We start from the raw sequence: 12,319 nt of genomic DNA on the forward strand, positions 1-12,319 counted from the left end.
CCACCGCCGTGCCCGCCTCCTCCCCGCCGCGGCGGGCGAAGCTCCGCCCGGCTCCCGGGCCCCGCAGCCGGCCGGCGCCCACCCCGCGGCGGGCGCCCGGACTATGAGGAGCGGGACCGGGCGGGGGGCGGCGGCAGCGGCGGCGGCAGCGGCCCCGGTGCGGCGGGAGCGGGAGCGGGGACGCCGCCGCCGCCGGCCGGGTCATGCCCGTGCGCCCGGGGCGGCGGGGCTGCGGGCTGCGGCGGGATGGGCGCGCTCCGGGCCGGTGCCCTCGCCTTCCTCCTCCTCCTCCTCCTCGGCTGCCTCCTGCCCCGGCGCGGCCCGCTCAGGTGAGCGCACGGCGCGGGTGCTCGGTGCTGCGCGGGGCTGCGGGACCGCTGCTCTCCCAGCCGCTTCCCCGGCACCCGGACCCCATCCCCCGGGAGCCGCGATTCCCCTCCGGCACCCGAGCATCACCCCCTCTCGGAGACAGATCTCTCCTGCGGGACCTGGGCATCCCCCTTCAGACCCGGACGAGCCTCGGGACCCTTATCCCGACCCCCAATCCGGACCTGGCTCCGCGGCCTGATGCCCCGGACAGAACGCTCCCAGCTCCTGTCTGGACCGCCCGCAAATCTGGCCTCGCTCCCCATTCCCCAGGACCCTGACCCAGCGCCCCGGGGACCCAGCAGCCTTCCCCCTCCAGTCGCCCACCGCACACAGCCAGACCCTGCCTGTCCCCAGCAGCCCCCGAGGGTTCCCCGGGCCACCACGGGAGAGTGTTGCCACCACGGGAGAAAGGGCGAGCTGAGCCCCGTGACAGCCCAGGCAGCTCCTTCCCTGCTGCTGCAAAGCCCCTGACATGTCCAAATCCTCTCCTGGCTCATGGTGTCAGGGGGAAGGAGAGCTCAGGATGGACCCTGACCCAGACCCTGGGTCACTCGGGACAGTGGGTGGGTGCCCCAGGTCCTGTGGGTTCAGGAACAACTCTTGGCCCACTTGGGTGGAAAATCTAAAGCCCTCGGGTCCCTTTTTCCATCTCTGTCCACCTTGGGTGTTATCTGGGACAAGGTGGGATGCAGGGGAGAGGGGGTCGGGAAGGGAGGGGTTGGGGGCTGCAGGACTCCTGGGCTGAGCCCGATCCCAGTCCCCCTCCCAGCACTCGGCCAGTATGGCTGGAGCGGCACGGAGGGATTTGCAACATTTATGGCAGGGAGGGGTAAACCAGAATTGCTTCACGTGCAGAAACCGCTTGTCTCAGGGCAGCGTTTTTAGGCAGACATCAGCGTTTTCAGCCCTGCCATCCACTGGCTCCACAGAGGGGCTGAGCTCCAGGGCGCTGCGGTGCCCAGCCCGGGTCGGGGCAGAGCCCCCAGGGCAGGCAGTGCTCAAAGCAGGGGCTGTGCCCAAGGGCTGCGTTCCCCTGCCAGGGCTGCCCGGAGAAGCGGCTGCACTCTGGGCATTTTGGCATCCCCCACGCAGGTCTGAGCATCCCCGGGGCTGCAGATCTGCTGTGGCTCTGTTATCTGAGCCTCTTCAAGGAGCTACCTGCCAAGGGAGCCCGGGAGCCTCTCTCCCACGTGCTCCAGGGGAGAACCCTCACTGTCCTCTCCTGCTGAGGAGGACATGGTTCCCAGCTGTGTGGTGGGCAGAAGCTTCATTTAACTCCTTGTTAGCCTGACCTCTTGCAGCCCTCCTCCCAAAGGCACCACACCTTGCCTGTGCAGCTCCTGGTAGGGAATTTCTCCCAGCCTTTTGCTCTTGATAGGATGAATCTCAGGTACTCTCTGCTGCCCTTCTCCAATTAATGGAAAACCTGCCCCACTGGAACATTTTGGTTGTGGCCATTTCTAGTTGGTAAGGTGCACATAAACCCCTCTGGGAAGAATCTCACCCCTTTGAAAAGAGGTAGGATGAAGGACCACAGGGTTCCCAGCATCATCCTCTTCTTGTAGTGCTTGGGCTGTAGCTCCAAGCAGGAGTGAGATCCACCTGGGCACAGACCTGGTGGAGTTATAAGGCATCATGCAGCAGCACCAGCAGCATACTCAAAGCTCCCTCTGTGTCCAGAGATCTCTGGCTAATTCCTCTCCATCACAGCCACATGCCTGGCAATGTGGTGAGTGAACATCTCTCGCATTGTTCCTTGAAATTATCATTATAGACTGACGGGAGGAGAGAAGCTGGTAGGCTAAGATGCATTCACAAAAATATCCCCTCCAGAGTCAGTTTAAATAAATCTCCATCGTCATTCAGAGCGCTGTGTGGGAGAGCACATCACCGTGGCTGGTGTGGAGGTGGGCTTTGCTGTTCCTCTCCTGCCACATCTTCCTGGCCCCTGGCAGTTTGTCAGAACCCAGCTGGACACTCCACTCAGGCAGGGCTGTTGTGTCCTCCAGCCCCCACAGGCCATGAGTCCCTGACAGGCAGTGGGTGATTGTTTGCTCAGCAACTCAAGCTGGAGCTGTAGGTAGAACCTGAGAAGGAGCTTCCCTGCTTTCTCCTCCAGCACTGGTTGTGCTCTGTCCCCACCACAGCCCTGGAGCCGGGAGGCACTGGCCCCAAACCCATGCCAAGGGATGTGGGGGAGCAGGGACGGGCAAAATGTGGGCATGTGACACTCAGGCTGTTGCAGGAGAGGGGAAAAGCCACCAGGGTCCCAGCAGAAGGAAGGGATCCCCCCACCATGCTGACCAGGCACTGGAGTGGATGCAGCACAGGCACAGTTGCTAGCCCTGGCAGCTGAGTGTCCCCAGGGGAGGCCAAAATGTGCCTGCAGACCCCTGGTGCCAGCAGTCAGCAGCTTTAATCTCCTCCCCTGCCCCACAGGCTGGTCTCAGGGCGGGAGGAGATTAAAGCTGGTTCCCGAAGCTCACCCCAGCCCATGTCACCCTCTGATTTCCTGGACAAGCTCATGGGACGAACCTCAGGGTACGACGCCCGCATTCGGCCCAACTTCAAAGGTAAGAGGGAAGAAGTGAGGGCTCCAAACCTGGCAGATCCCTGCTCATGGCTGCCCAAACCCAGGGGCTTTGGGGCAGGAGCCTGAGCCACATCCCTGTCCCAACGCCCTGCCCAGAGTCCCGGCTGCTCCTGCCGGCCCTGTGTGCTCTCTGTGCCTGGCAGCACGGGCGTGCTGGGGTCACCCCCAGCCCCGGGGGTGGCCCCAGCAGGAGGGGACGCCTGTGTGCCTTCAGGCACGCAGCCAGAGCCGGTGTCCCCGCGTGTGCCCGCACGTGTCTCAGCAGCCGCGGCAAGAGGAGGCTCACGCTGTTTTCCAGGTCCGCCTGTCAACGTGACGTGCAACATCTTCATCAACAGCTTTGGCTCCGTCACCGAGACCACCATGGTGAGGGTTTGGCCAGCCTCTCCCAGTGCCTCGGGGCTGGCAGTGGCTGTGCTGGGCAGCGTGTGGGTCCCTGTGCCCATGGCTGTGCTTACAGGGCTCCTGTGACCCCTTCTCTGGAGCCATCCCTGGCAGCACAGAGGGGCAGGCAGAGCCATAGCACATGGCTGTGGCTTTCCTGGGCTCAGCTAACACAAGCTTGGCTATGTGGGTCACATTCCCTGTGCCTGAGCTGGAGGAAAGAGCCCCCCAAAGGGTCACAGTGGGGCAGATGGATGTAACCCCCTGCCATCCTGAACCTCCTTCAGTGCATGATGAACTCCTCAGAGGAAGTCCCAGGGCAAAAATTTCCTATTTGTGCTTCTGCAAAAGCCATAATACTATCAACAGGCCCGCAAAGCCATGTGCAGAATGCTGCAGGCAGCAGTTACTGGTCTTCCACCTCCTCCTTCTTCTCTCAGCTGCTGTGGCCTTGGTTTTTTCATTTCCCCTGGCTGCCAACAGCATGGGAAGGCTCCTGAGCTGCCCCTGCTCCAAGCTTTATTAGTGGCAGGCACACAGCAACAGCAGGGCTGAGCCCTAATGGAAGCAGCCCCTTCTACCTCCTCCCTCCTCCATCTCCTCCTCCTCCTCCTCCCCAGGCACCACGGGGTGCTCTCACTGACGTGGTGCCCCCTGTCCCAGGACTACCGGGTGAACGTGTTCCTGCGGCAGCAGTGGAACGACCCCCGCCTGGCTTACCGGGAGTACCCCGACGACTCCCTCGACCTCGACCCCTCCATGCTCGACTCCATCTGGAAGCCAGACCTGTTCTTTGCCAACGAGAAAGGGGCCAATTTCCACGAGGTCACCACCGACAACAAGCTCCTGCGCATCTTCAAGAATGGCAACGTGCTCTACAGCATTAGGTAGAACCTTCTCCTCTGGTGCACTGCCTGAGTGGGGAGGAAAAGATTTCCTCTTGCCTTCTGTGTGGCAACTTTTCCCCACTGACCGCCCCAGCTCCAACAATTCCCTGCTTTCTTCTGCCTCCTCAGGCTGACACTGATCCTGTCCTGCCCCATGGACCTCAAGAACTTCCCCATGGACATCCAGACATGCACCATGCAGCTGGAGAGTTGTGAGTACCTCGGGGGGGTTCAAGCTGTGCTTCATTTCCCTCTTCCCATCCCATCCCCTCCCATTCCATGCCATCCCAAAAGCTGGCAGCTCACTTTTTCTGAGGGACATGAGCAGGAAAAAGCAGTTGTTCAGGGTGGGGTTGAACAGGGTACATGTCCCCATCCCATGGCTCCCTACATCCCCTCCAGTTGGCTACACTATGAACGACCTCATCTTCGAGTGGCTGGAGGAGCAGGAGGCCGTGCAGGTGGCAGAGGGCTTGACACTCCCACAGTTCATCCTCAGGGATGAGAAGGACCTGGGCTATTGCACCAAGTACTACAACACAGGTGAGCACCCCAGGGACCCCCTGCCACCCCCTCCCATGGCCCAGGGGTCCCTCTCGCCCACCAGGACCCTCTTTCCCTGCAGGCAAGTTCACCTGCATCGAGGTGAAGTTCCACCTGGAGAGGCAGATGGGTTACTACCTGATCCAGATGTACATCCCCAGCCTACTCATCGTCATCCTCTCCTGGGTCTCCTTCTGGATCAACATGGACGCAGCACCAGCCCGGGTGGGCTTGGGCATCACCACGGTGCTCACCATGACCACGCAGAGCGCCGGCTCCCGCGCCTCCCTGCCCAAGGTCAGTGCTGGCTGCCTGCTGGGCAGCACCCCAGGGGCAGGGGCAGCCTTTCCCTGGGAATGGCTTGGCTTTGGAGCCTCATCACCTGGGGCACCACACGTGCTGACGGGAAACACTGGCTGCTCTGGCCCGTGTGCCCAGGCTGAGAGGGCTCCCAGCTCCTTGGCAGCGGGATGAAGCTGGCAGTGGGGGGGACAAGCAAGGTGGGGGGCAGTGGGTCCCTGAGCCCCCTGTCACCCCGGCAGGTGTCCTATGTGAAGGCCATTGACATCTGGATGGCCGTGTGCCTGCTCTTCGTCTTCGCCGCCTTGCTGGAGTACGCAGCCGTCAACTTTGTCTCGCGCCAGCACAAGGAGTTCATGCGCCTGCGCCGCCGCCAGCGACGGCAGAGGATGGTGAGTCCCCCCTCTGGTGACATCTGCTCGTCCTCAGCCTCTGAGGGGACACCCCAGGGCTGCAGGGACAGTTTCTCAGCAGTCCCCAGGGCAGGGCTGTGTTCCACAGCCACAGATGGCTCCTCTGGCACCCTGGGGACCCACGGGCACTGCAGCACAGTGCTTAGCACCCATGGGTGCTTCAGGGCCTGCTTAGGGTGCTGTCCTTCTCCTGCTGGGACATCTCCAGGCTCTGCTTCCTCTAAAAATGCAGAAAAATAAAGTGAGGATGGGGGAAAGCAGCCTTTCCCCTTGCTTGCAGCCCCAAACCTGGGCTCCTTAGTGGTGACAGGGACTCAGTGCTGTGTCAGGGAGGGATCTGGCGGCACCCAGGGACAGGTCTGGGCTGCAGATGGAAGCGCAGCAGGATCTAGAGAGGCAGGATCCCTCACTCATGGAAATAATCCTGCCCTCTGTCAGCCCATCAACATAGGCATCAGGCCTGCAAGAAGCTTGGGGTAGTCATGTGGCTGCCCCACTCTCATTTTAAACAGTCTGTGAGGCACCAGATCTCGATGGAAGACATGAGTACACACACACAAACACACACACACCCCACACAGGCTCGCGGCATCCCATACAACCAAATCCCTTCAGCATGTGCTGAAGACAGGCCCCAGTGCCAGGGTACATTGGGGGGCTCGTTCTCCCAACACACAGAGCCCCCATCTCCCCCCCATCCCCATCCTGGCACCCAGAGCCGCTGCCCCGGGTCACCCGCTGTCCTGTTTCTGTTTGGTGCACACTGCTGGATGCCACAAGGGCCTGAGCAGCGGCACGGCCAGCCTGGAGTCCCCGCGGCAGCCGAGCAGCCGGCACAGCAGCGAGCACACCTACGCGACGCTCTCACAGCTCTCCAGCTCCCGGGTAAAGCACGACCCTGCGGCAGCCCCCGTGCTTCCCCAGCCAGCCTCACCCTCCCCTCCCCAAAGCAGCCCCCAGGAGCAGCCCGGGGGGCAGCAAGGGCCTGTGGAAGAAGCAGGCCAGTGATTTGCACAGAGTATGTGCCCCTAGGGTGTGGCCGCTGATGCCTGGGCTCAGGAGTGTTGAGAGAGGGATGGGAATGGAGCAGATTTCCCTGTGGACACCCCCACTCTGTGCCTTGGGTTCCCCTTTTGTACAGCAGCACCGGCACAGTCCCCTCTGCTGAGGCTGACTGATGGCTGCTCGCAGGCTCCCCAGCCAGCCCACACCTCTGGCAGGGTGAGGGCTCTGCCTCCCTGCAGGCAGGTGAGGCACTCCCAGCTGCCTGCAGTCACTCCTGCACAGGCAGCTGCTCAGGGCACACGAGCACCTTGCAGCTTGAGGCACAGGGCAGGGCAAGCTCCCAGGATGTTGGGGAGACGCAGGGAATCAACCACAGCTCCAGGGAGGAGATCAGGCCTGGTCACCCTCACCTCCTCTACACCATCATCAGCCCTTGGATGCCAAGAGAGGCATCTTTGCACCCTGCCTTTCACAGGTGACTCCTGGAGAGCAACACCCACCCACCCAGGGCAGAGAGGGGGAGGCTCCATCCAGCCCAAGGACCAAAGTGCAGCTGCCCTGAGGTGGAGGCTGCAGAGCAGCCCGGGGTGCTGCTGGCACAGCACTGGATGCAGCCAGGAGCACACGAGGTGCTGCTCAGGCAGAGATGGGAGCAGAGCCCCGCTACACACAGCTCCCGTGCCTGAGAAAGCAAAGCCTGGGTTTCACAGCCTGAGGGCAAATCCCTCCCACAGACCACCCAAATGCAGGCACAGGAGCAGGCTGGGCCTGCTGGCTCCCCGGGCTGGGGGAGCAGCTGCTGGTCCCCAGAGCACACAGGGCACCCAGGCCCCCCCATCCAGAGGGGCTGCAGGCACTCAGCCCGAGGCAGGGAAATAAAACTGTACTGCAAATGAGAACTAACCTCAGCAATGTGAGCCACTGCTGCTCTTCCCACTGTAAAATCTTGCTTAGCCTGTGGATTGCTGAGTTAAATAAAGATGTCAGGGTACAAACTCTCTGCATGAGAGACCCCGTGCCAGCCGAGTGCCTGCAGGGGCTGACCTCAGCAAGCAGCCCCCGTGTCCTGGAGGGCAGTGCCAGCCAGAGATGGTGTCCCAGACACCAAGTGGGGCACTGACCTGCAGCAGGCCTTGGAAGAAAGGACCACCAGATACAGCACCAGCAAAGGCAGAGGGGAGCTGAGCTGAGCCACAGAGACCAAATGAGTCCAGGGGCTCAGCAAAAAGCCAGATGTGCAGCCCGTGCTTGCACATGCCCATCCTTCATCACATCTCTGCACGCATAACCCTCTCCAAGGCTAAAACAAGGCAAGTGGCTCACAGTGTACAGCTGTCGATGGGGAGGAGGGCAGGCACTGCTGGCCAGCCCCTGAGGCACCCAATCAGTGCCCTGAACAACGCCAGAGACTCTTACAGCAGTTTTGCAGCCTTGATCGTGAACATGCAACTCCATGGGCACGTTGCCCCCTCTGCAGCCCTCTGCCAGCAAGGGGAGAGAGAGGGTGAGCAAGGGCAGAGAGAGCAGCAAGGAGCCCAGCTCTCTCAGCCTCCCTCCTCTGCTGCCCCAGGCAGTCTCTGCCAAGCAGCCATGGGGAGAAATGAGGGCTTGGGTTCTTGGAGGGACTGGGGTGCCCTGCAAGCCCTGGTGGTAGCCAGGTTCCTGCATCCCTGCTCTGCCCCAGCAAGCTGCCTGTCCCCTCCTATTCACCCCCACAGTCACACTTCCACCCCACAGCAAACACAGCACACTCACAGCAGCGCCTGCACACCTCAGCTCCCTGCACCAAATGCACCCCGCACCCCTATGTGCCCCCTTCCACCAGTTCACCTCCCATCCCTCTGGCTGCCGGAGTCAGGCTGGAGCTGGGAGGACGCTGGGGGGATGTGTCGGGCTGCCGGGGTCGGGCTGCCTTTGGATGCACCCTGAAACACACGCTGGACGAGAAGGCAGAGGCTCGGTGCTCACCCCTACGCTGTGCACTGCACTGCCAGCTCCTGCCTGCTGGAGCTGTGTGACAGAGCGCCCAGCCTGGCACGGGCACCCGGCACCCAGCAGCAGTAGCAGCAGCACCAGGGCTGTGCGGGACGCGCAGCCTCCCCCCGCAGCGCCCGCAGCGCGGTGCCCTGCCTGACGGCCTTTCCCTCGGCAGGAGGAAGAGCTCAGCCGCGACAGCCGCTTCTACCTGCGAGGCTACGGGCTGGGGCCCTGCCTGCAGCCCAAGGAGGGGGCTGGGGAGGGCCCCGGAGCGTTCAGCCCCCCGGCAGCCCCCGCCGTGCTGCGGGAGGGGGAGAGCCTCCGCAGGCGCTACATCGACCGCGCCAAGCGCATCGACACCGTCTCCCGAGCCGTCTTCCCCTTCACCTTCCTGCTCTTCAATATCTTCTACTGGGTCGTTTACAAAGTGCTGCGCTCAGAGGACATCCACCTGGTGCCCTGAGGCTGGAAAAGTGCGACTGCCTCTTGGTGTGACCCCTCCACAGCGTGCCCAGGTGCCACAAGCTCAGCCAGAACTACATTTCCCTCTGTCCCGGAGCGGTGGCACAGCTGGGCTGGGCCTCAGAGCCTGGACATGCGGCAGCCCCCGTGCCCCAGTGGATCCCGTGGCGCAAAGGGGGGATCAACAATCACAGGTCCCCATGGTCAGCTAGAGAGAGGGACCCCTCCTGCTTCCTGCATGGTGTCACCCCAGGTACCCCGGGATGCTGTGCTCTCAGGGCACAGGGAAACAACTACTCCCCAGGAATGCTGTGCTGCTGGGGGAAGCCCTGGGTATCCAGGGGCACAGCCAGTGGCCAGAAAACAACACCTTCCAGAAAAGTACCCTCTCCCTTCTCCACACCTACTATGTTAGGCTGCTGCTTCTCCAGCCTGCATCACTGAGCTGTGGGCCACGAGCAGCCAGGGATCAGGCTGCAGTTCTCTCCTCTGGCCTGGAGCTTGGTTGTAGGAAAGAGCAGGCAGCACCCCTGCCTGCACCTGGACTGTACAGGATGCTGGCTATGGCCCCGTAGCCCCTGCCCAGCAATGGACAGGGCCCCTGCAGCCCCAGCCAGCTCCAATGCACAGCAAAGCAGCAGGCTGGGGATGCTGCCCTCACTGCAGAGCTCAGAACTGCCCGTGGTGCCCAGGGCTGCACGCAGGATTGTGGCAGGAACAGTGGGCAGGAGGCTCTGTTTGCTCCAAGGAAAGGCCAGCCCTGAGGCAGGCAGCAGGCAAGCTCAGTCCTGCTGAAGGGGGCCAGATGGCCACTGCAGTTGCAGATGGGAGTCACTTGGCACTGGGGAGATGGCACTGCATTATCAGCAGGGTAGGGCCCACAGCCCACCTTCCAAGGGAGATCTTTCAGGATGAAAGCAGTGGGGAAAGCTTGCCCAATCCTTTTGGAAGAGCAGAGTGAGTGGTGGCATCCCCAGACTGCTGCATTCCCACAGCACCACGGTGCCAGAAGAGAGATGGATGTGAAAATTGCCCCATTCCTCAGCCAGGCATCCAGGTGCAGCATCCCCTGGGCAAGTTCATCCCTAATGTTCCTCCACTGGAGAGGAGAGCAGCTGGAACCCCAGCAGGACAAGCTTAGCAAGGCTTCCAGCCCTCCAGACCTGGATACCCTCCATGCTTTGCAGGAAATAAAAGCAGCAGGTGATGCTTAAGTCCTCCAGAGAGGAGTGTGGTGATGCTCTCCTTTCCCTCTGCCCACAGTCAGCCTGGAGGAGGTTGCAGCCCAGCAGGCCCCACGGCCATGGGTGCAAGAGAGGGCCCAGAGTCTTCCAGGCTGGGCAGGATGGAAATAGGATTCACCCCTTTCCTTGAGGGCAGTGGTGGCCCCATGGCACTGTGAGTGCTCCAGTGACCCAGCTGCTATGGCAGAATGGACCCTGCAGGGCAGGGGGACATGGGCAGGAGGCCAGCACTGCCTTCTGAAACCAGACCCAGCCAGACCCCCCTGCCATGATCCCTGGCCTGGCTCCTCAGGCACCACTCATCCCCCTCTTCCTTGCAGGACTGACTGGCAGCATCATCCTCTGAGCCCCCTGAGCCCCACAGAGTGCTCAGCCCCATGCACCCATTCCACAGATAGGGCAAGCAGAGAACTGGCCCCAGGCCACCCCATGAGGGGACTGAGGGACCCACAAGGACAGGCTGAGCCAGCTCCATCCCATTGCCAGCACTGTGCATGCCTCCCCTGCCGTGGGGCTCCCCATGGGGCCCCCAGTGTGTCCAGGCCAGACTTGCTTTTGGGCAGGCCCTATCTGGAGGCACCCTGGGCTCCCCCAGCACCCAAGGCAGTGCCAAACAGGGAGGCACCAGTGTCTGAGCAGCACCCACAGGCACTGGGTGGCCACGCCAACCTCCTGCAGTGGTGGGTTTTTAAACAGCATCGATCTTCCTACGCAAATAAAGCTTTCTGGGATTTTGGGCGCTGTGTGCTGAGGATTTGTCTCTGCCAAGAACACTGCAGCCAGCTCCCACTCACAGCGTGGGGAGGGGACAAGGGCACAATGCCCTGTGGGGATAGGAGCCCTGACCCACCATTATACTCATACAGATATCATTACCTCTCCACGGGTGATTTTTCTGCCATAACTGATGGCTGTCACATTTAACTCCCACGTGGGAGAGGCCAGGAGGGCTGGGCAGGAGATCTGCAAGCCCCCAGCCCCAAATCTCATCACCTTCTGTCCCCACCCAGCTCTGTGGGATGCTCCCCACAGTCACCCCAGCCCTTTTCACCCACCCAGGCTTGGCCAGGGGACAGGACGCAAGATGAGGCGGAGCTGGGGGGGTTCCAGCTCTGCGGTGGAGCTCAGACACCCGAGCGTGTGCAGCATCCCCAGGGCAAACCTCCCTGCGTGGCCCCTCAGCCCCTTCACTCTGGCTCGCTGGGCAGGAGCCAAGCTTACAGAGCTGCCAGCTGTCCTGGGGGGCTTACGCCAGCCCTGCAGTGCCACCCGGGGCCGGGGCTTTTGTCCCCAGCTGGTGCAGGGGTGGGCAGAGCCCGCAGCTGAGGGCTGAGCGCCCGAGCAAACATCAATCTCCCTCTGTGCTCCCGGCCAAGTTTCACAGAGCAGCTCTGTTGGTACCTCGCAGCCCCATCGCCCGCCCGGCCCCACCGAGGGCTGGCTGGGGCAGGGAGGAGAGAAAGCAAGCTGCAGCCACGCTGCTTGGGCTGGGGTTGTTCTTTAGATGGGACAAACGAAGCTTCCCCAGGGTCTCGCTGTTGTCCCCACCCCAAACTGAGAGGATGCAGCCAAGGGGAGAGCTGTGAGGTATTTCACACCAGCACGGTGTCCCCAGTTCCTTCACTGCCTGCTCTGGAGTCAGGACATCACATCTGGGCACTCAGTGTCTGTTTGGAGACAAACACTGCAGTCAGCCCTGAGCCATTCAGCTCCAGGAACCAGCACATCACAAAAGAAAAGAAAAATGTAAAAACCCAACACATCCCTCCCAAGCCAAAGCCCAGAGGTCCCAGGCACTGCTCGAGCAAGGGGAGCTCATTTCTGGCATCACACTTGGAAAGGCATAAGGGTAGCTCCACCCCATGGCTCTGCAGGTATTTGTGGCTCAGGTGTCCCTGGGGACAGCTGCAGAGTCGGGAGCAGCACTCAGGCCCTGCCCCTGGTACTCCCAGCAGCCCAGTTTCAACTGGGAGTCACTGGGACACCCTGACAGCTGCAGGGCTGCCACTGCCCAGTAGGTCCCTCGCATCTAAGCTCCACGTCCTGTCACAGCATGGCCAGGGACCAGCCCAGGTGGCTCAGCCCCTCAGCAAAGCCCACAGTCTTTGGACAGAATCAGTTTTTTATTTCCTGTTCAAGGCT

General features: G+C 61.9%; 1 protein-coding gene across 1 annotated transcript; it reads left to right on the plus strand.

Annotated features, from left to right (window-relative positions):
• Nucleotides 1-246: 246 nt before the first annotated feature.
• LOC311158085 (glycine receptor subunit alpha-4-like) lies at nt 247-8,934 on the plus strand (the record flags this gene model as incomplete). The annotated part of the gene is made up of 10 exons (XM_084213224.1): nt 247-329; nt 2,809-2,942; nt 3,261-3,328; nt 4,010-4,233; nt 4,363-4,445; nt 4,636-4,776; nt 4,859-5,073; nt 5,319-5,468; nt 6,270-6,374; nt 8,647-8,934. The coding sequence occupies 10 exons, from the start codon at nt 247-249 to the stop codon at nt 8,932-8,934; spliced, it is 1,491 nt and encodes a 496-aa protein (XP_084069350.1).
• Between the last annotated feature and the right edge of the window lie 3,385 nt (nt 8,935-12,319).

Source organism: Fringilla coelebs (genome assembly GCF_963513975.1).
Source record: "Fringilla coelebs genome assembly, chromosome: 11".
Lineage (NCBI taxonomy): Eukaryota > Metazoa > Chordata > Aves > Passeriformes > Fringillidae > Fringilla > Fringilla coelebs.